Source organism: Schistocerca serialis, chromosome 8, assembly GCF_023864345.2.
Source record: "Schistocerca serialis cubense isolate TAMUIC-IGC-003099 chromosome 8, iqSchSeri2.2, whole genome shotgun sequence".
NCBI lineage: Eukaryota > Metazoa > Arthropoda > Insecta > Orthoptera > Acrididae > Schistocerca > Schistocerca serialis.
The window spans coordinates 202673013-202697177 of record NC_064645.1 but is presented as its reverse complement, the minus strand read 5'-3'; the positions used below and the strand labels follow the sequence as shown (position 1 = coordinate 202697177).

Here is a 24165-nt window from a genome sequence, read left to right as displayed (position 1 = left end):
TTTATCGCACCAATCAAATGCATTAGGTCTAGCGAACCCACTCGAACAAGAGTAACCGAATTCGGTGGACATATTAATAGCCAGGCCGTTCTCCCGGTCAGCTGATGGATTGACCTAGCAGCGTGGACAAATCCCGAGCAAATGATGCTAGTAGATGGTGACTTATATACCTAGTATCGACTGGAAAAGTGAAGTTTACATTACTGACGTTAAGGACGAAATGTCTTGCGTAGTAACACTAAACTGATTGTCAGACAACTGCCTCGAACAACAAATCCAACAGTCCACGTATGACAGAAGTATCTTAGACCGACCGGTTGTAAAGCGACCCGATCTTTTCGAGAGTCTCAGTAAACAAAGAGACGACTGAAGGGCATACGCCAAATATTTTTTAAAATAAGAACGACTACGTGGAAGAAAAGGTTGTTCCGTGCAGTGAAAATGTGCACATATGTTTGGAAGACATTGCATAATACATCGTATAACACGGAAACTGCAAATACTACTCGTATTTCATTCCTAGGCAAGGCCGCGATAGTAAAAATGAAAGCCTTTCCGTGAGTGGTAATCACGAATGCTGGAGGTGGACACACAGCGACGTACAGAAGACCAACTCCTCAACCTCGTTTACCTTCTGCCCCTCCAGCTCAACTCCTGTCGCTCTGCCATTTTTGTTTCCCTTGACCTCCAAAATGCCTATGACTGTGTATGGCATCCCAGTCTCCTCTTTAAACTCCAAACCTACACCCTGCCTATCAAATTTGTTCGTGTGGTCGCTTCCTTCCTCTCGCACCGTCCTTCCTATGTCACCCTCCACAACACCAACTCCCGTATCTTTTATCCAAAGGCTGGCGTCCCCCAGGGTTCTGTCCTCTCCCCTTTCCTTTATCTCTTGTATATGGCTGATATGCCCAAGCCACCCCCACCAGTCCACCTTCTCCAGTATGCTGATGACACCGCCTTCCTGGTCTCTATCCTACCCTTCAACGGTCCCAACGTACCCTCCAAACCCACCTTAACCAGTTCACCACTTGGTGTAACCAGTGGTTCCTCCATCTCAACCCCTCCAAAACCCAGGCAATTATCATAGGCCGCACCACTCGCTCCTTTCGCCTCCATGATTTCTACCTCACCCTTTATGGTCATCCCATCCAGCTCACCTCCACCCTGAAATACCTTGGCCTCACCCTCGACCGACACCTCACCTGGATCCCTCATCTCCAGACCGTCCAGCAGAAAGCCCATTCCTGCCTCCGCCTTCTGAAACTACTGTCTGGCTGGACATGGGGACTGCATCCTTCTACCATCCTCCACACCTACAAATCCCTCATCCGTCCTATCCTCTGCTATGCCAGCGTTGCCTGGATCTCCGTCCCCACCCGCTTTTACAAGGCCCTCCAAATCCTTGAACGCCATGCGCTCCGCCTTGCCTTCCGTATCCGCCTTCCTTCCCCCACACGGCTCCTGTATGAACTGATCCCCTTCCCCCACCTCCTCCTATTCCTCCAACATCTCCGCATCCTTTACATTGTCTGCAGGCTTGATCCCCCCACCCTCTGGTTTCCTCCTTCCTCTCCAGCCCCCGCCTGTTGCCGCGCCTCTATCGCTGTATCCCTCCCTCTCTCCACCTCCACACCCTCCATCTCCTTCATCAGGGGAATTTCCAACGTCTCCCCCTCCTGGATGACGAACTTCGCCGTGACATCTACCCTTCCTTCCAACTATAACCTGGCCTTGTTCCCCTGCCCCCTTCCCAGGGCCCCCTTTTTCCTCTCCCCTCCTTCTCCCAGAGCGCATTTTCCTCCTCCCCCCCTGAGACCCTGCACCCCATACTTTCCTCTTTCCTTCCCACATGCCTCCCTACCTGGCCCTCTCCAGCATGCTCCCTGCCCATCTCCCCCCCTCTCTTCCCATGCCTCCCTCCGTCTCCCCCTTCTTCCGGTCTCCCTCATCTCCTTGCACCTGGCAGATCCTCCGTTTTGATCATCGTCAGTATGCCACGTCAGTGTTGTGTTTAGTACTGTTTCTTCTGTGCGTCAAGAGGTGTGATTTTAATTGTGTACTGCCTTGAGGTTCGCCGTCAGTGTTTGTTATGTGCTACGCCATCTGTCGATACCTTCTATGCTCCAGTCATACTGTGCCTCGTGTTCTTTTAATTGTTGCAGTGTGTGACTTTTTGTGTGTGCTACTTTTAAACAGTTTTTTATCTCCATCTTAGTCACCCCGTTTTTTTGTCTATTACCTTCCATGATGTTCCCCCTTTTTTATATCTATGTTCACCATATTCTCTCCTTTGTTACTTTTAAATGTCTTCTATTGTTTGTTCTATGTCTTTCGGGTGAAGAGCAGCGCATATGCTGCTGCCAGCCCGCCCCGATGGGGAACTGAAATACAATAAAGGAAAAAAAAGCGTACTCGCCAGTACTACTACAGTGGCATTCACCTGAAGATGGCCAGAAGACTCTGCGCCGAAATATCGTGGCAGGACGTTACTGATATCCGGCAGTTCTCCCGTGTTTTAATGGAACAGTTAGTATGCCGGGAAAGCTTTAAACATCACAGTGCAATCGTAGTATATCAAATCTGTTATTCACGACTGCACAGTATTACGTTGGTTCTTTCCATGACAGTCACACGATTATAGGATCTGTGGGTTCAAGAGGGCTATAATAAACTGCTGCAGGATGGCTCAGCAACGTCATTTGCTTTGAATTAGAAAATGGGCAGAATACAGCAAGACAAGGATCCAGACGGACGCGCGACAGCTTTTGGATCACACTGACTGACAGCGTGTCGACCATTGTCACGATAGTCCTTGAGACAGCGTCAAAGAATGACGCACCGACAGAGGTGCTCCGAACACTGGACATTGTAGGGCACATCTTTTCTCACTTATCCCGTTTCTGCGTAGGACACAAAGTCATACGGGTGTAGCACTTAGCACTTTGCATGATGGTGTGAGCTGTCATTGCGTACACAAGTCGTTTACGTATGTTTCGTATATCGGGTAATTTGGACAGCAGTCGTTTCATTCCTGTCATGTCAAGGCCAATGGCTGTCCACTATCTTCGAGGACCCAATAGCATTATCCTTCAACAAGAAAACGCATGACCGCATTACGTCCGTGCTGCCTTGACTTACATAGAAACATAGGCTGTTCGACCTTTAACCTAGTCAGCACATTTTGCAGATTTCTCAGCAGCTGAAAATATCTGGTCACGTGTTGCAGAAAAACTCGTGCGTTATCACTCACCATCTAATACGATTCATGAATTCTGGTATCAAATTGAATCAGCGCTGAATGATGAAGTTGCATCTGACATCCAAGTTCAGCTCGACTCGATGCTGAGTTCGGCCCATTGTTGCTGCCTGAGGCGGCAGCTCTGTGTCGTGAATTTCACTCCTTGTATATCAATAAAACATAAATTTAATTATGTATTCTTACCACTGTGCAGCATATGCACAATAAGTACACTTCATAATTCGATGTTGTTTCTGGTTTTGCAGTTTGAATGACCAGCAGTATAAATCGACTGGGATAGTGATTGTTGAGTTTCTCACTGGCAGCAGTGTCAGTTGATTATAAGGAATAATAGATTCTCTTATAGGTGTCTTGTCTTCAGTCGCTGCAAGATTGTTAACAGCGTATAAAGATTTTGTTGTTACCTGAAGATAAGACTAGATACTCCTCAGTAAAAGACTCGAACTGTGCGAACTGACGCCAATTATAATTTGATAAGATCCTGTGGATAAGTTAATTTTCTTATTTGATATCCAAGAATGGTGCTTAAATAATACGTTTTCGTTCGATGGTGCAGAACTATTCTCAGATCTACTCTAGCGATCAACAACGAAATGTCATTCAGAAAGGAGTGCATATTGCCTGCTGTAGGAAGGGTTACAGAAGGAGAAATTTTAATTACTATGCATGAAGCTTAAATCAATGCCGAAAATTTATAATTATGAAAGTTTTCAAACCAGAGGTAATATTTCAAAAATAAAGTAAGAAGTTGTGAGAAAAAACTTATTTGGTACACTATTTTATTTGTTCCTTAGACACGACTACAGAAAATGATTATAATCATTATCGGTTTCGGCCATACATTGACCATCTTCAAAATTGTACGTCACGAGTAACATACGAGTGTCGAAGAAAGCATCCACATCATTTGGCATGAATTGACTTCTTAACAGTAGTTCAAGGTAGTGAAACTCTAAAACAGTATTTACATGCTTAATGTAAGGAAAGAAAGAAAGAAGAATAGCGTCCCGTCGACGGTGATATTATTACAAATGGACCACAAGACTGAATTGGAAAAGGATTGGGAGTGAAGTCCTCCATGCCCTTACCAGAAAAACCATTCTTCCATTTTCGTCAAGCATTCTAGGGAAAGCACCCCATTAAATTCTATTCAAAGAAACTACCTCCGAACAGCCCAAAGGGTACAAGTACGCTGTAAACGCACCGAATTTCGACATATGAAGGGAAGCTGGCGTTCAAATTCGAATTGTCAGTGGGTGCATTAAGAAAGAAGCACAAGTTTAACATGAACAAGAATGTGTTTTAAAAAGAAACACTAACATGTGATTACGTAGGCTTTCCCAGCGTAATAAGTCTTGAAATGAACACTAACAGTCTTGATAGCAAAATCATTTATTTTGTGGTAGCCGGTTTCGGCCAGGTTTTGACCATCTTCAGATCTTCATACTATGACGGTAAGATCTGGCGAACGTCAACTGCTGAAGTTTGAACAATCGTTGCATGGTATGAAGGTCTGAAGATAGTCAGCACAAAATAAATGTTTTTGCAGTCGAGCCTGTACTCAGTTTTCCAGTAATTTGCCGTACCGCTGATCTCCACGAGAAAACTACTGAACGAGAAAACTACTGAACGAGGATGGGCTGATTACAGATGCGATCCATTCAAAAGGACTTCTACAGCATTCACCTGAAATGACATCTATGTCAGGGTGTAGGAAGGGGAGTTTGTCCTCCCTGGCTCTCTGCTTCCTGCGACCTCTGCCGGGGCTTTGCCAGGTCTTCGCAGCAGGGCGGCATAGGCGGCTTGTCAGGGGATGAAGGATGCGAGGCGGCCAACCGGCAGACGCTGCTAGACACGCCCTCGAGGGCAGAAGGGCAGGGGCCGGAGAGGGTTGCGCGCTCATCTGCATGCGCGCTCGCCCGCTTTAAAGCGGCCCCATTGGCTGCCGCCGTATGCACGCCACGCCCCCGCCGGCTGCGCCGTTTTTTACTCGCCGTATTCAAATCGACGTCTGCGTCCCGACGCCTTCTCGGCGCCGGCGCACAGCGTGTCTGCTGCCGAGGGCGCAGGGGTAGGCAGAGAAAAAAAAACTCCGTTGCGGGGGCGAGCGTACGCAGGAGCCGTAGCAGCCAGATCGCAAGTCGGTGCAGTTACGAGGGTCGTTCATTTTTCCTCAAAACATGGTGCTTTGATTCACGGTTTAAGTTCACCGTATTGTTCTCTTGTTTGCAACGTAATTTCCGTTCAGTTTTATGGCCTTACGCCTCCTTAATGTGAGGCCTTGGATGCCGACGTGATACCACTCTGCAGGTCTCAGCCCAGATCTTGCAGCATCAGTAACTTATCCATCATTGCTGCAGAGTCCGTCCTTCAATGGACCAAGAAGACGGAAGAAGATGCGAGATCCGGGCTGTAGATCGATTGAGGAAGAACTGTCCACAGAAGCATTATCATCTCCTCCCGGATGCACAGACTTGATTTTGTGAACATAGGCACGCAGCAATCACTTTTTCAATTTCTTACGAGTTCCACAGGTGACTTCAGAGTTAGTCGTTTGACCATGAGGGAGAATACTGAACAGAATAGCCCCTTCAGAGTCCCACAAAACTTAACCAAAACCAAAACTCCCCCCGCACAGGCCATGAAGGCCCAAAGGTACCGACTGGCCGCCGCGTCATCCTCAGCCCACAGGTGTTACTGGATGCGGATATGGAGGGGCATGTGGTCAGCACACCCCTATCCCGGCCGTATGTCAGTTTCCGAGACCAGAGCCGCCACTTCTCAATAAAGTAGCTCGTCAGTTTTCCTCACAAGAGCTGAGTGCCTCCTGTTTGCCAACAGCGCTCGGCAGACCGGATGGTCACCCATCCAAGTGCTAGCCGAGCCCGACAAGAAAACTTTACTAGCTGACAGTAATCTTTTGAACTTCTTCGAAGGAGAAGTTGTATGATGACACTCCATGAGTTGCTTTTTATTTGCAGCTGAAAGTGGTGAATCCATGTTTCATCGCCTGTGACAATGTTTATGTTGTACCGCTGAAAAATACACTCATCAGTACGACGTTGGGTCCTTTGGTTTGCTCCAGGAGGACACCGAATTGATGCTACATAAAATATTAGTTGACATTATTGCAATATGGATAACAAGAATTACTTAACTTTGGACAATCATTTCCACGGGAATGACTGAGTATTTAACACTTCTTCTGAACACTAAAGTATTGTTTGAGACTGACAGATTACGAGTCTCTCACTTGAAGCACAACTGACAGAACTTCACTAACAGTTCTGCATCATATATTGATCACACATATGGCTTGCTAAAAGACGATGTTATCATCTTAGTCGATGATCCAGGACTGGGCTGAACGGTACTGTACACGGTCGTAAGTAGAAGATCTGTTGCGGCGGCGTAGAGAAACGTTTCGGGGCGTGGCTACGATGGTGTCGCTTATTGGTCGATGCGGCTTGCAGCAACTATCCTTTCTTGTGGTTGGGTTGCGAGGTACCAAACTTTCTTTTGCACCTCGCTCTTCGGTCGACACCACAGTTTCACAAGACATCGTCAGTACAGGTGTTCCTTCACTCCTTTTTATGCTCTTCAGTTAGGCTTCTCGAAGCCCAGTGGACCAATTTTCCAGCACTTCCAAGAGAGATTTCAAGTTGAGCACAGAGGCGTTTGATTGTTATTCGTCGATAACCTCTAATAATAGTGCATGGAAAATGTAATAATGCAGGCGTCACAGCTGTGTGCGGCTGGCCTGCGTTTGGTAGATCAGATTTGCCTCTCTTTGGTCTGTTGACGATAGGCGCTTCGCCCACGGATTCACCCTCTTCTCATCTGCTGCCCGTTGCCCGTAGACATTCTGTAAACGCCTGCGAATATTTTTCATGGTTTGGTTTTGCGCCAAAACAAATTTAATGACTGCTCTCTGCTTGGAACGCACGTCAGCTGCAGATGCTACTCACAAGCGACTTGTAATCAATATCGTCTCAGTTACGCTACTGCATTTGTGATTTCCTGTCAGAGGTTACAGGTCATAGTAACTGATGAAAGTCATCGAGTAAAACAGAAGTGATATGTGGAGTTCCTCGAGGTAGTGTTACAGGCCCTCCGCTGTTCCTTATCTTTATAAACGATTTAAGACACAATCCGAACAGCTCTCTTAGTTTGTTTGCAGAAGATGCTGTCGTTTATCGTCTAGTAAAGTCGTCATAAGAACAAAACCAATTACAAAACGATTTAGATAACGTGTGTAAGGTACAAAAATTGGCAACTGACTCAATATAATGAAAAGTTTGAGGTCACCCAAATGTGTGCTAAAAGAAGTCCGTTAAACTTCGGTTACATGATACATCAATCAGATCTAAAGGGCGTAAATTCAACTACATACGTAGGAACTACAATTACGAACAACTTGAATTAGAAAGTGCAGAAGGCGAACCAAAGACTGCGATTTATTGGCAGAACACTAAGAAGATGCAACAGATCTACTAAAGAGACTGCCTACACTACTCTTGTCCATCCTCTTTTGGAATGCTAGTGCGCCGGGTTGGATCCTTATCAGATAGAATTAACGGAGGACATCGAGAAAGTTCAAACAAGAACAGCACGTTTCGTATTATAGAGAAACGGAGGAGAGAGTGTTAGGGACATCGTACCGGATTTGGGGTGGAAATAATTAAAACAAAGGCGTTTTCCGTTGCGGTTGGATCTTCTTACAAAATTTCAGTCACCAACCTTCTCCTTCGAATGGGAAAATATTTTTTTTTAGGCCGACCTACACAGGAGGAAACTATCAACATAATAAAATAAGGGAAATCGGAGTTCTCACGGGAAGATACAGGTGTCGTTTTTTCCGTGTGCTGTTCGAGAGTAGAATAATAGATAACTAATGTGTTGGTTGTTCGATGAATCCTCTGCCAGGCGATTAAGTGTGATCTGAAGAGTAGCCATGTAGATGTAGATAAAGACTCGTTATAACGCTGCCATCTGTCGGTAATTACCGGAAATATATGAGATCCAGCACGAATGTTTGAATGCAATGTCGCAAGCATAATCACATTTTTTAGGCAGAATTGGTCGAGGAAAAATATTGGTGTTGTATTACTTACTGGACACCCATCGTAGTTATTCTGCGCATTCACAACACGAATTATGTAACTGACGGTAAACAAAGACCTGTTCTTTAATCAAAAATAATACTCATAATAATAATCTGTCAAAAATGGTAACGATGTAGCGCTGAACAATTGGAGATACTAGCTGTGAGTCCACAGTAGAGAGATGGCATGGAAAGCATCGGTCTGTCCTCTAAGACTGCGTTTGACATCAGAAGAGGCTGGAGGGCGCCGACACAGAGACAATAAGGTGGCGCGATGCCTGCCTTTAAAAATGCAGGAAGCTACGAGAGGTCATGCGGAAGTAAATACAAAGCAAACTCGTAGCACACGATGTGTGCTTTACGTCTTCAGTATAAAAAGTTTCGAGAATGGATTGCTCGGGGTGTTGTTAAACTCACATTGGCTCGACTGTGTTATGTGATTAAGGCGTTGACCCTTTATGCGAATTTCTGCACAGTGTCAGTTCTGCAGTAGATTCAAGTTGTTAACACCAACACTCCCCACCCGTGATAATTTTCACCGGAAAAGAACATTCCGCATTTTGCATTCCAGTTACGTCGCAGCAGACGTCCACGCGTCGTTGTTTTTGTTCGAGACTCAAGTGCAACAAACGTTGCACACACTGAAATGAAATGAGCGTATGGCATCGTTGTCCGGGAGGCCCCATCCGGGGAAGTTCGGCCGCCAACTGCAAGTCTTATTTCAGTTCAAATGGTTCAAATGGCTCTGAGCACTATGGGACTTAACATCTGTGGTCATCAGTCCCCTAGAACTTAGAACTACTTAAACCTAACTAACCTAAGGACATCACACACATCCATGCCCGAGGCAGGGTTCGAACCTGCGACCGTAGCAGTCGTGCGGTTCCGGACTGAGCGCCTGAACCGCTAGACCACCGCGGCCGGCTCTTATTTCAGTCGACGCCACATTGGACGACTTGCACGCCGGCGAAGATGGTAAAATGATGATGAGGACAGCACAACACCCAGTCCCTGAACGGAGAAATTCTCCAACCCGGCCGGGAATCGAACCCGGGCGCGCTTGCACGGGAGGCAAGCACGTTACCACCCAGCTAAGCAGGTGGACGTTGCACATACTTTTGTCTTCTTAAAACTTTCTGGAGAATTTATTGAACTGCGTCGAGTTCGATAGGTCGTGCCCGGTGAGATGAGCACTTTCTTTGTCGGTTAGAGGGTCTTTCGTTTTCACTCTGGTGGACGAGAAGGATTGCGTTGTACGATTGGAGACGGTGGTCGTCGGGGCTGGGCTGGGTGGACGGTGTGTCTGGTGAAACGCAGGGTCTTCCTGGAGAGCAATTGGTCAGCTTTGTCGGCGCACCGTTTCCCTCGTGCAGGGAGATGCGGCTGTTGGCGTGACGTGCTGGGCCAGCCTAGTCCCGTTCTGGCTGTACTTAATACACGCAGTACTCGCTTTAATCCTGGAAAGTTTCGCGCGATTCGTCGAAGCCCTCCTGCATTAGACGACCAAAACACCTTCACCACGGGATTTCGCCGCGTTGGTCTTCTTTGGGTTCCTTGGTCAAGGAAAGATCCAAGATCTGCTTTATGAGCGTCATTTGAACGTTCTCCAGAGTTTTGTCTCCGTTGCATGCTGTTGCTTGGGTTCGAAGCAGCTTGGCGCTCGCCTTCCGCTTGACTTTTCAAATTTATTGCCCGCGAAAGGCAAAAGTCCCGAGTTGAAGTTTTGGTCCGGCACACAGTTTTAATCTGCCAGGAAGTTCCATCATCCACATAGGTTCCGAAGATAGCAATCAGTTTAACAGTTCATGCGTTCAGGTTGTTGGTAAGAGTAGTATACCGAAGAATGGAAAATAAAATTTAGGGTCTGTTAGGTGACGATCAGTTTAGATTTAGAAAAGATAAAGGCACAAGAGAGGCATTTCTTACTTTGCAGTTGACAATGGAAGTAAGAAGCAACATTAAAGAGAAATCAAGACAGGTTCGTGCGATCTGTTTGCCCGTAGAAACCGTTCGATAGTGTAAAATAGTGCCAGATGTTCAATATTATAAGTGAAATAGGGATAATATACAATACGTGCAACAATTAGTAAGAGCGGGAGTGCTCGGATTAAAAACTGTGTTAGACAGTGATGTAGTCTTTCGCCCCTACTGCACAATCTAAACATCGAAGAAGTAAAGATGGAATAAAATAAAGGTTCAAGAGTAGGTTTATAATCCACGGTGAAAGTATATGAATCATAAGATTCGCTGGTGACATTGCTATCCTCAGTAAAGAGAAGTTACAGGATTTCTTGAACAGAATTAACTCTCTTATGAGTACAGAACGTGGGTTGAGAGTAAATACAAAGAAAAACGAAAACAGTGAGAAGCAGAAACGAAACAGCGAGAAACTTAACAACATAATTGGGGCTTACAAAGTAGATAAAAGTAAGGAAATCTGCTACCTAGGGAGCAAAATAGCCCATGACTGACGGAGCAAGTATGAAACAAAAAGCAAGCTAGCACTGAGCAAAAGGGATTTCCTGTTCAAGAGCAGTCTTCTAGTATCAAATATAAGCCTTTATTTTTGGGAAGAAATTTTTGAGAATGTACGTTTAGAGCACAGCATTGTATAGTAGTGAAAGATGGACTGTGGGAAATCCGTTAAAGAAGAAAATCAAAGCATTTGAGATGTGGTGCTACAGAATAATGCTGAAAATTAGGTGGACTGATAAGGTAAGCGATGAGGAGGTTCTACGCAGAATCGGCAAGGAAAGAATATGTGGAAAACACTCAGAAGAATAGGTAGGATGATAGGACACCTGTTAAGACTTTAGGGAAAAAGTCCCATGATACTAGAAATTAGGTAACTGAGTACGTACGTTGCAAGCGCTGTTCTGGGATGAAAAGGTTGGAACAGGAGAGCTGCTTCAGACCAGTGAGAAGACTGGTAACTAAAAACAAAAATGAATAAATAAATGAATAAAAGGAAGTAAATAGAAGGGTTTAACTGACGAAGATCTCCAGTGAACTTAAGGAACTCCATTTGGCAACGATATCTCATACACATTTGCTGCTATTGTGGAAACGGTTCACCACATGTACACGTCACATTCTTATCTACCTCTATGGCTGACGTTATTAATGATACCCAGCAAACTGGAGCACCATACAGCGGTAGCAGAATGGACATAAAAAATTTTTTCGGAATTTGTAAAATTATTTCGAACGTAGCAACCAAAAAATTATTCGAAGGTAGCAAATTCAGATAAATACAAGAAATATCGCCTAATCATTTTAGCAGCTCATGTACGCAAGTTACTGGCCAGAAAATATACGGTAGGATTGAAAAGAAAATTGATCTGTAGATGATGATCAGCCTGGATTTAGGAAAGAGAAAGGCACCAAAGAAGAAGTTTAGGCGTTACACCTGATAGTACTCGCAAGACTTAAGAAAAATCAGGACAATTTCATTTCATTTGTTGACACAGAAAAGGGTCGTACAATGTAAAATGGTGCAAGATATTTGAAATTCTCGTGAAAATAGGCATAAGCTGCAGAAAAAAACGGGTATATATGACATGTTATAAGATTTGTTTAGTGACAAGAACTGAATCATTCCACGACCAATGAAAAGAGGAACACCGAACTTTTAAGCTGTCCGACATGAACCTTCAAGCCCCAGAATGAAACTGGAAACACAAAGTGTAATATTCAACAGAATAATCACATACACACACACTTACATAACCTAAGAGCAACTGAAACTGGATTTTAGTTGCCTGCTGTTTGGACATTAAGCAGAAATTAATGGTTCATGAAGAAACTGATCAAGAATTGAATAACTGTACTTTTTACTCTCTCCTTATAGCGTCCAGCAGTGCACATCAGGGTGATTCCTCAGATTAGTGATCACAGAATCTGGACTTGGAAGAATAACTGAACTATTATTATCAACACCCAGGTTAAGAACTAAACGTTCATCTAACGTTATCATTAGTAAGCCGCACACAGTCCTGCATATCACGATATATGTGGTGGGTATACTGGCGACTGAGAGAGGTGTACTGAACAACATTAAATCAGTATTTAGTTAATTTGCAGACTAATAGTTATAGCCATTAGGAGTAATATGTTTTTAGGTTGCGTAGTATCTGCACGTACATGTGGCAAGACGAAGCCATTAATGCCTATTTTCACCTGGGCAGCAAGTCAAGTATTCAATTATGGACACATGGCCGAAAAACGTTTAGTCTATACTGACAAGCGTTGTACACTTACAGAAGCAATTATGGCCATGCGGAACACATCAGGTCATAAAGTTTGTAACTGTCTGTGGAGAGACTGTTCGATGTAGAGAAAAAACAACCAGCACACTGATACGTGTACGTATTAAGGAACAGCATAAAAGATATCACACCCTTTATATTTCAATAATGTGCCACATAACTCCGTAGTGCACCTAGAAATTAGCACTAGTCCACAACAGCCGCCGGTGATTCATCTATTTACACCAGAAACTTGCGAGTACTTTCATGTAAAGTAAACCTTATTACTGCTCATATGCAGCTGCAGACCTAATTCATCAAATAGCTGCCGATGCATCAGAATATTAAACTGTCACAGTTTGCCCGTCAAGTACATGTTCAAATGTGTCTAAATTACTAAGGGACCAAACTGCTGAGGTCATCGGTCCCTAGACTTACACACTACTTAAACTAACTTATGCTAAGAAAGACACACACAGTCATGCCGGAGGAAGGATTCGAACCTACGGCGGGAAGGGCCGCGCAGTCAGTGGCATGGCGCCCTTAACCGCGCGGCCACTCCGCACGGCCACCCGTCAAGTACAAATAACAATGAGCCGGCGAGGTAATATGCCGCAGTGACGCGAAAAACATAGTACTGAAACGACTCGGTTCTCATGGAAATAATTCATAAAAGAATCCCATTAATTTGTATGTATTGTTGCCAAAAGAAACCAATAGAATTGTATGCATACAGGGATTCACACAGCACTGAACTCAGAAGTGAATCTCCCAGACTTAACTGTAAGTATGTTTTCAGAACACATCTTTAAAGGAAGCAACGACTCTTCCAAAATTCAGGAGAGGAAACTTTGAAACTGCAGCATGACTGATTGAGAAAGGTAACGTTCACTCCTACAATCGGTTTCAATTTAAGCAAAAATGAGCAACCTGCGAGTTCTCATTTCGCCACGATCCGAAGCCGAAACACGTGGTTACTGCAAGTAAACTGTGTAGAAATTTAGATGCTATCCAGAACTAATGTGACCATTTGTCTAATATTCACTACGGTAAATAATTGAAATGCTCTCTCTTGATTTCTTAATCTCTGTAGAATTTCCAGACTATCTCAGGTCGACACCAGATGGAGCCAGTCTTCTTCCCAAAGCAAAAACAGAACTGAACTTGACGAGACACGTGACCAAAATGAGAACAGAAAACAGAACTTTGGATGTACGCCAATACAAAGAAAGCTCGTGGCTTCAAAGCTCACGAGAGCTTCCCGACATCCAAAAGATGCGAGAAACGCCTCAGTGGACCGCAAAGAGGTTGCACAAAGACCTTATTTCAATAATCGACACTGAGTGTAGCATATACAAGCAAAATATTGCAAGAACTACTATATCGATATACTAAAAGCAAAATATGTTGGATAAAAACGAAATAGCCAAATTAATAGGCCACTTTCAAAGTGTAACAGCGATCAGTTAGAATGAAACACTAAGACAGAAGAACTCGAAGTAACGAAAGGGTAAAGAAATCAAGCAGTCCTTCTGTTCGACAGTTCAATAAGCAATGAAAGAGACAAAAGCAAGCTTCGGAATTCCGAAAACATCCAAAGTAAAACATCATTTGTTATATATTTCGTTAATGACATTCCTATCTCCGTTGAGATGATATTAATATTCTTGTACGTTGCTACAGTGTCATTCTTGCAGAATCTGTGTACCCAACGTTTTTACGGAAACTGGCTGTCATTGTTGTGACTATCAGATTTCCATTAGTTTGAGGACTATTTCCAGTGTTTATCGCCGTAAATCTTAGTCATTTGCCGTTTAGTGATATTGTTGGATGCAATCACTCTATTATTGGTGGTTATAATTTATTGTCGTACAATATCCACAAGCAAAATACCGCTTGTATCAGGTTATAACTGAATAAACATGTCATCGTTACTATTGACATATGTATCTAGGAAATCGTTACCTAACTGGGAAAGTACAACACGTTTGTGAGGGATTCTACACATTTTGGGGGAATCGAGATAATAAAGATTTCTCCAACAGGTATGTTGGTTAATCTTGATATACATTCTTTGGACATGAATGTTTCGGTACAAGGAGCTTTGGACTTAGTGGAGGAAAAGGTGTCTCCAGAAACTGCATGTAAATCATCTACATCAATAGGCGAGAAGTATTTTATAAATACACTGAATGAGTAGATAACTGGTAATGGGTTTTCCCCTGGACATACCTTAACGGAAGATTTTGGAGGAAGGACTCCGTTACGTATATGACATATTCATCATCTGGCCACATGAACCACGCTAAAACCGCTTGTACCATGGAAAGAGGAGGTAGCTGTGATTTTCGTTTTCTCAGTATTCTGGACTGCGGACAACCCGATGGAAAACTGAGACTCACAATACATAGGAAATCCACAAATACCTTGAGATAACTACCGTCTCATGGAAAGCTTTCTAAAAACCGTAGTAATATATTACGATAAACATAGGTGAACTTTGTCAATAACGAACAAAAGTATTCTTGTTTATGTAAGTAAATGTGCTCTCAATGACGGAATATTATTTTTGAACGAGAAAATTCTTCATCATTATGTGTTTTGAAAATAAAAATATTAATACTAAATGTATTTCTCTGTAACAAATACTAGGAATAACAAAGACTATGAGTATATCATCTCACATGATTTCTATATAATTATGTGATAAATACTTGGATGAATAAAATGAGGACTCTGGTGTCAGCTGTCGAACCTTCTAGACGATTTTGTACGGGATTGCTTCTGGATGCATGGTACATAAGTTTCTTCAGACTATATGTATAAAAAATGATTGTCCTCGTAATCGAATTTCATACATATCCCTCCATGAGAATATAATTAAGTGAAAATAATTAATTATCACTAGAATTCAAATTTTATCATTGACCGTCTGCCATTACTTTATCGTAATAGCGTATTGGCAGCCATTGTGTGGAATATAATTAATAACATCATTTTCGAACTTCACTGACAAGATAATAGGAAAAAAATACTTCAAATATTTTTTTGCAGAAAAACTTTTCATTAATTATATACAACGACCGCAAAGATAATAAATAATAATATGAGGCTCAGGCTTCCTATGTATAAATCGCTGACTGGTAAAAATCTTGTTTTCCTTGCTATAAATATTATTCAAGTCATAACTAAAAGACTAAAAGGTCAGTGTTTATCAAAGAATTTACGTTACATTGAGAATAACGGTGCAGCTACGAAGGTGATTATACTGTGTCTCTGTCTGCAACAATATTTACTTATCGAACATTAATTACTACAGTTTTAAACAAACGACAGGCATATTTGAGCAAACCTTGTTTGTTGACAACGTAGGTGTTCCGGCGTATCGACAAGCGCCGGCTCGAAGATGAAGAACACAAGAGTAGAGAAGGCTGTGAAACGACATCAGCCAATAGCGCGCTGACTAGGACGTCATCACGACAGGAGGGGCCTCTACAAGACGAAAGTAAACTACTGGCCATTAAAATTGCTACACCAAGGAGAAATGCAGATGATAAACGGGTATTCATTGGATAAACTGACATGTGAATACATTTTCACGCAATTTGGGTGCATAGATCCTGAGAAATCAGTACCCAGAACTACCACCTCTGGCCTTAATAACTGCCTTGATACGCCTGGGCATTGAACCAAACAGAGCATCGATGGCGCGTACAGGTTCAGCTGCCCATGCAGCTTCAACACGATACCACAGTTCATCAGGAGTAGTGACTGGCGTATTGTGATGGGACAGTTGCTCGGCCACCATTGACCAGACGTTTTCAGTTGGTTAGAGATATGGAGAATGTGCTGGTCGGGGCAGCAGTCGAACATTTTCTATATCCAGAAAGGCCCGTACAGGACCTGCAACATGCAGTAGTGTATTATCCTGCTGAAATGTAGGGTTTCGCAGGGATCGATTGAAGGGTAGAGCCACGGGTAATAACACGTCTGAAATGTAACGTCCACTGTTCAAAGTGCCGTCAATGCGAACAAGAGGTGACCGAGACGTGTAACCAGTGGCACCCCATACCATCACGCCGGGTGATACGCCAGTATGGCGATGACGAACACACGCTTCCAATGCGCGTTTGTTGAGTACTCCGTCGCAAGCGCTCCTGTATGTGATGCAGCGTCAAGGGTAACCGCAGGCATGGTGTCCGAGCTGATAGTCCATGCTGCTGCAAACGTCGTCGAACTGTTCGTGCAGATGGTTGTCTTGCAAACGTCCCCATCGGTTGACTCAAGGATCGAGACGTGGCTGCACGATCCGTTACAATCATGCGGATGCCTGTCATCTCGACTGCTAGTGATGCGAGGCCATTGGGATCCAGCACGGCGCTCCGTATTACCCTCCTGAACCCACCGATTCTATGTTCTGCTAACAGTCATTGGATCTCTACCAACGCGAGCAGCAATGTCGCGATACGATAAACCACAATCGCGATAGGCTACTATCCGACCTTTATCAAAGTCGGAAACGCGATAGTACGCATTTCTCCTCCTTACACGAGGTATCACAACAACGTTTCACCAGGCAACGCCGGTCTACTGCTGTTTGTGTATGAGAAATCGGTTGGAAACTTTCCTCATGTCAGTACGTTGTAGATGTCGCCACCAGCGCCAACCTTTTGCTCTGACAAGCTAATCATTTGCATATCACAGCATCTTCTTCCTGTCGGTTAAATTTCGCGTCTGTAACACGTCATCTTCGTGGTGTAGCAATTTTAATGGCCAATAGTGTATAAGCGCCGCTCCTGCCAGTCATGCCCGCACAGTAGCCGCACTTTACCAGACCGGGACTCGCAGACCAGTACAGATCTATACCGACACTACGATAGTAGTTATTAGTGATCCATATCCATTGCTTACATAGACATTGTCTACAGCGAAGAACGTTACTTATATGCATGTCTCCCATCGCTTGCGATAACCCATTGTAAATACAAAGTTAAGTAATGTCAATCTGCTTATTTGTAATGAAAACATTGCTTACATAGACATTGTCTACAGCGAAGAACGTTACTTATATGCATGTCTCCCATCGCTTGCGATAACCCATTGTAAATACAAAGTTAAGTAATGTCAATCTGCTTATTTGTAATGAAAACATTGCTTACATAGACATTGTCTACAGCGAAGAACGTTACTTATATGCATGTCTCCCATCGCTTGCGATAACCCATTGTAAATACAAAGTTAAGTAATGTCAATCTGCTTATTTGTAATGAAAACATTGCTTACATAGACATTGTCTACAGCGAAGAACGTTACTTATATGCATGTCTCCCATCGCTTGCGATAACCCATTGTAAATACAAAGTTAAGTAATGTCAATCTGCTTATTTGTAATGAAAACATTGCTTACATAGACATTGTCTACAGCGAAGAACGTTACTTATATGCATGTCTCCCATCGCTTGCGATAACCCATTGTAAATACAAAGTTAAGTAATGTCAATCTGCTTATTTGTAATGAAAACATTGCTTACATAGACATTGTCTACAGCGAAGAACGTTACTTATATGCATGTCTCCCATCGCTTGCGATAACCCATTGTAAATACAAAGTTAAGTAATGTCAATCTGCTTATTGGTAATGAAAACATTGCTTACATAGACATTGTCTACAGCGAAGAACGTTACTTATGTGCATGTCTCCCATCGCTTGCGATAACCCATTGTAAATACAAAGTTAAGTAATGTCAATCTGCTTATTTGTAATGAAAACATTGCTTACATAGACATTGTCTACAGCGAAGAACGTTACTTATGTGCATGTCTCCCATCGCTTGCGATAACCCATTGTAAATACAAAGTTAAGTAATGTCAATCTGCTTATTGGTAATGAAAACATTGCTTACATAGACATTGTCTACAGCGAAGAACGTTACTTATATGCATGTCTCCCATCGCTTGCGATAACCCATTGTAAATACAAAGTTAAGTAATGTCAATCTGCTTATTTGTAATGAAAACATTGCTTACATAGACATTGTCTACAGCGAAGAACGTTACTTATATGCATGTCTCCCATCGCTTGCGATAACCCATTGTAAATACAAAGTTAAGTAATGTCAATCTGCTTATTTGTAATGAAAACATTGCTTACATAGACATTGTCTACAGCGAAGAACGTTACTTATATGCATGTCTCCCATCGCTTGCGATAACCCATTGTAAATACAAAGTTAAGTAATGTCAATCTGCTTATTTGTAATGAAAACATTGCTTACATAGACATTGTCTACAGCGAAGAACGTTACTTATATGCATGTCTCCCATCGCTTGCGATAACCCATTGTAAATACAAAGTTAAGTAATGTCAATCTGCTTATTTGTAATGAAAACATTGCTTACATAGACATTGTCTACAGCGAAGAACGTTACTTATATGCATGTCTCCCATCGCTTGCGATAACCCATTGTAAATACAAAGTTAAGTAATGTCAATCTGCTTATTTGTAATGAAAACATTGCTTACATAGACATTGTCTACAGCGAAGAACGTTACTTATATGCATGTCTCCCATCGCTTGCGATAACCCATTGTAAATACAAAGTTAAGTAATGTCAATCTGCTTATTGGTAATGAAAACATTGCTTACATAGACATTGTCTACAGCGAAGAACGTTACTTATATGCATGTCTCCCATCGCTTGCGATAACCCATTGTAAATACAAAGTTAAGTAATGTCAATCTGCTTATTTGTAATGAAAACATTGCTTACATAGACATTGTCTACAGCGAAGAACGTTACTTATATGCATGTCTCCCATCGCTTGCGATAACCCATTGTAAATACAAAGTTAAGTAATGTCAATCTGCTTATTTGTAATGAAAACATTGCTTACATAGACATTGTCTACAGCGAAGAACGTTACTTATATGCATGTCTCCCATCGCTTGCGATAACCCATTGTAAATACAAAGTTAAGTAATGTCAATCTGCTTATTTGTAATGAAAACATTGCTTACATAGACATTGTCTACAGCGAAGAACGTTACTTATATGCATGTCTCCCATCGCTTGCGATAACCCATTGTAAATACAAAGTTAAGTAATGTCAATCTGCTTATTTGTAATGAAAACATTGCTTACATAGACATTGTCTACAGCGAAGAACGTTACTTATATGCATGTCTCCCATCGCTTGCGATAACCCATTGTAAATACAAAGTTAAGTAATGTCAATCTGCTTATTTGTAATGAAAACATTGCTTACATAGACATTGTCTACAGCGAAGAACGTTACTTATATGCATGTCTCCCATCGCTTGCGATAACCCATTGTAAATACAAAGTTAAGTAATGTCAATCTGCTTATTGGTAATGAAAACATTGCTTACATAGACATTGTCTACAGCGAAGAACGTTACTTATATGCATGTCTCCCATCGCTTGCGATAACCCATTGTAAATACAAAGTTAAGTAATGTCAATCTGCTTATTTGTAATGAAAACATTGCTTACATAGACATTGTCTACAGCGAAGAACGTTACTTATGTGCATGTCTCCCATCGCTTGCGATAACCCATTGTAAATACAAAGTTAAGTAATGTCAATCTGCTTATTTGTAATGAAAACATTGCTTACATAGACATTGTCTACAGCGAAGTACGTTACTTATATGCATGTCTCCCATCGCTTGCGACAACCCATTGTAAATACAAAGTTAAGTAATGTCAATCTGCTTATTTGTAATGAAAACATTGCTTACATAGACATTGTCTACAGCGAAGAACGTTACTTATATGCATGTCTCCCATCGCTTGCGATAACCCATTGTAAATACAAAGTTAAGTAATGTCAATCTGCTTATTTGTAATGAAAACATTGCTTACATAGACATTGTCTACAGCGAAGAACGTTACTTATATGCATGTCTCCCATCGCTTGCGATAACGCATTGTAAATACAAAGTTAAGTAATGTCAATCTGCTTATTTGTAATGAAAACATTGCTTACATAGACATTGTCTACAGCGAAGAACGTTACTTATATGCATGTCTCCCATCGCTTGCGATAACCCATTGTAAATACAAAGTTAAGTAATGTCAATCTGCTTATTTGTAATGAAAACATTGCTTACATAGACATTGTCTACAGCGAAGAACGTTACTTATATGCATGTCTCCCATCGCTTGCGATAACCCATTGTAAATACAAAGTTAAGTAATGTCAATCTGCTTATTGGTAATGAAAACATTGCTTACATAGACATTGTCTACAGCGAAGAACGTTACTTATATGCATGTCTCCCATCGCTTGCGATAACCCATTGTAAATACAAAGTTAAGTAATGTCAATCTGCTTATTTGTAATGAAAACATTGCTTACATAGACATTGTCTACAGCGAAGAACGTTACTTATATGCATGTCTCCCATCGCTTGCGATAACCCATTGTAAATACAAAGTTAAGTAATGTCAATCTGCTTATTTGTAATGAAAACATTGCTTACATAGACATTGTCTACAGCGAAGAACGTTACTTATATGCATGTCTCCCATCGCTTGCGATAACCCATTGTAAATACAAAGTTAAGTAATGTCAATCTGCTTATTTGTAATGAAAACATTGCTTACATAGACATTGTCTACAGCGAAGAACGTTACTTATATGCATGTCTCCCATCGCTTGCGATAACCCATTGTAAATACAAAGTTAAGTAATGTCAATCTGCTTATTTGTAATGAAAACATTGCTTACATAGACATTGTCTACAGCGAAGAACGTTACTTATATGCATGTCTCCCATCGCTTGCGATAACCCATTGTAAATACAAAGTTAAGTATTGTCAATCTGCTTATTTGTAATAAAAACTATTAATGTGATTTGCTTGAATTGTTGTATACCCTTCCGAGACCGCAGCATCCTTTAGTCACCCAAAATAAGTAAATCTAGTACTTTTACTCAGAATTATTTGCATACATAGCAATATTGATGATTGTTGACGTATATTTTAGCTGCTACTACGAGTGTGCAAAACATACGCGACGTCACGACTTATAAACATTTTCATGCATGATTGCAAACGTTACAAACATATATCATTCATAAAAAAGAAGAGAGAAACAAAGACGATATAATGTGCTCTCGCCGTCACCTTGAGGAAAAATAGTACGCTAGAAACAAAGGCATATTGTATCAGTGACAAGGTTAATTTAAGACAAGACTTCACTCATTTAAGGAAATATTGATCACAAATGCTCTAGGCAGAGCTTTGAAGGGGCAGATGAAAAAGAGAAGGCACAGCACAGCAACTTGTGGCTGTGCTATCTGTCGCATAAAGGTTTAAAGCCAAGTTTCTGAAGTAAATTAAAGCTCCTCAAATTTAAAGTGGATAATGTTACTTTCAAAGGGTAACAGTAAAGATCATTGATTTATTGCTTTTGCTAATTAATTGTTCACTTTATAACTGTACGCGGTGACCTTTTCGTAACTGTTCAAACAACAATATGTTCCGAAAACGGAAGCCACAAAGAACGACGATACTATTTTCTCTACTGATTTCATATATAAATGCGAGCGCCTTCCGCGGATTAACGAAATCATTACTCACTATTACGCTACCAGTTGATGACAGTACGGTAATCTCTCATCACGCAGCATCAAAAGTTCCAGATAACCAGCAATGCCTAAGGATTATTATTTACTAGATCACGCCTTTGTCATTGTTAGTGCCACTCACAAGTGTGATGATCTAAGACGTCTAAGGCGAAAGCTTTCACGGAAGATGCACACGTACTTCTGGGTTCTACACTAAAACAATTCACGTCCACATACGGCCTTCATTATTGAAATTTTTGACCAAGAATAAGACGTTCCTTCCCTGTCGTACTCACCAGTGACTTCTCCCTCTTCCCCAAGACGACAATCGAGATGAATGATCGAAGGTTTCACGCACTGGAGGAGATAAAAACCTTTTTTGCAGAGGGTACTTAAAATCTTGAAGACTGCCAGAATACATCTGAAAAGTGGCAGAAACGTTATGATTGATGTACTCGCTCCCAAGGGGACTACTTTTAAGGCGACGGTGCTGAATACTATTGGAGATGGAATTTAAGTTCAGGGAGAAGAAACGAAAACTTCGAAGAAATTTGTCACTGAAATCGTAATTCTGTCAGAAGAACGAAGGACTTGGAAGCGTAGTTAAACGGAGTGGAAAATGTCTTGAAAGAAGTATATAAGATGAACATCAACAAGAAAGAAAAATGGAATGTAGTCGAATCAAATCAGGTAGCGATGAGAGAATTGGATTAGGAAGTGAGACACTAAAAGTAGTGGAAGAGTTTTGCTATTCGGCAGCAAAAGAACTGACACTGGCCAAAGTATAGTGGATATAAAATGTAGAATGATGAAGAGAAATCTCTTTATATTGAATATAAAGTGTTAGGAAGTTTTTTCTGAGGGCATTTGTCTGGAATTTAGCCTTTTACGGAAGCAAAGTGCGAACGATAAACATTTTATACAAGAAGAGACTAGAAGCGTTTGAAATGTGAGACCGCAGAAGAATGCTGAAGATTCGATGGTTAGATACAGTTATTAACGATGAGATGCTAAGCAGAATTGGTAAGAAAAGGTAGGGCCTACTTGTGGCATATCTCGACTAAAAGAAGGGATCTGTTGACAGAACATGTTCTGAGACATACAATGACGTAACAGAAGTAATGGAATAGCGATATGCACATACAAAGATGGTGGTAGTGTCGCATACACATACTACAACACCAGTGCATTAGCGGAGCTGTCATTTGTACTTAGGTGATTAACGTGAACAGATTTCCAACCTGATTATGACCGCACGACTGGCATAAAAAAACTTTGAACACGTAATGGTAGTTCGAGCTAGACGCACAGGACAAGCCATTTCGGAAATCTTTAGGGAATTCAGAATTCCGAGGTCAACAGTGTCAAGAGCATGAGGAGAATATTGCCTCTCACCACAGACAACGCACTGGCCAACGGCCTTCACTTACCGACCGGGAGCAGCAGTGATTGGGTACAGTTGCAGTGCGAACAGACAAGCAACACTGCTTGAAATAACCGCAGAAATCAATGTTGGACGTACGACGATCGTATCTGTTAGGACAGTGTGGCGAAATTTGGCATTTATGTGCTACAGCAGCAGACGACCGACGCGGGTGCCATCAGCATGATATCGCCTCTAGCGCCTCTCCTGTGCTCGTAATGATAACGGTCGGACCTTAGACGACTGCGCTACGGTCTCAGGTTCGAATCCTGCCTAGGGCATGGATGTGTGTGATGTCCTGGGTTTAGTTAGGTTTAAGTAGTTCTGACTTCTAGGGGACTGATGACCTCAGATGTTAAGTCCCATGGTGCTCAGAGCCCTTTAAACAATTTTTTTTTAGACTGCAAAGCCGTGGTCTTGTCACTTGAGTCCAGTTTCAGTTGATGGTAGAGCTAGAGTGTGGCGCAGACCCCACAAAGGCACAGAACCAAGTTGTCAACAAGACGTGGTGAACGCTGGCGGTGGCTCCATAA

At 42.1% G+C, this 24165-nt stretch overlaps 1 protein-coding gene across 1 annotated transcript in view; it reads right to left on the bottom strand.

Moving 5' to 3' along the window:
* Positions 1-4965: 4965 nt before the first annotated feature.
* The window catches only part of LOC126416916 (uncharacterized), an 85140-nt gene continuing 65940 nt past the window's right edge, over positions 4966-24165 (bottom strand). Inside the window, exon 3 of the mRNA XM_050084799.1 lies at positions 4966-5316. Within this exon, the coding sequence (XP_049940756.1) occupies positions 4966-5316 (351 nt within the window). The remainder of the gene's footprint in view (positions 5317-24165) is intronic.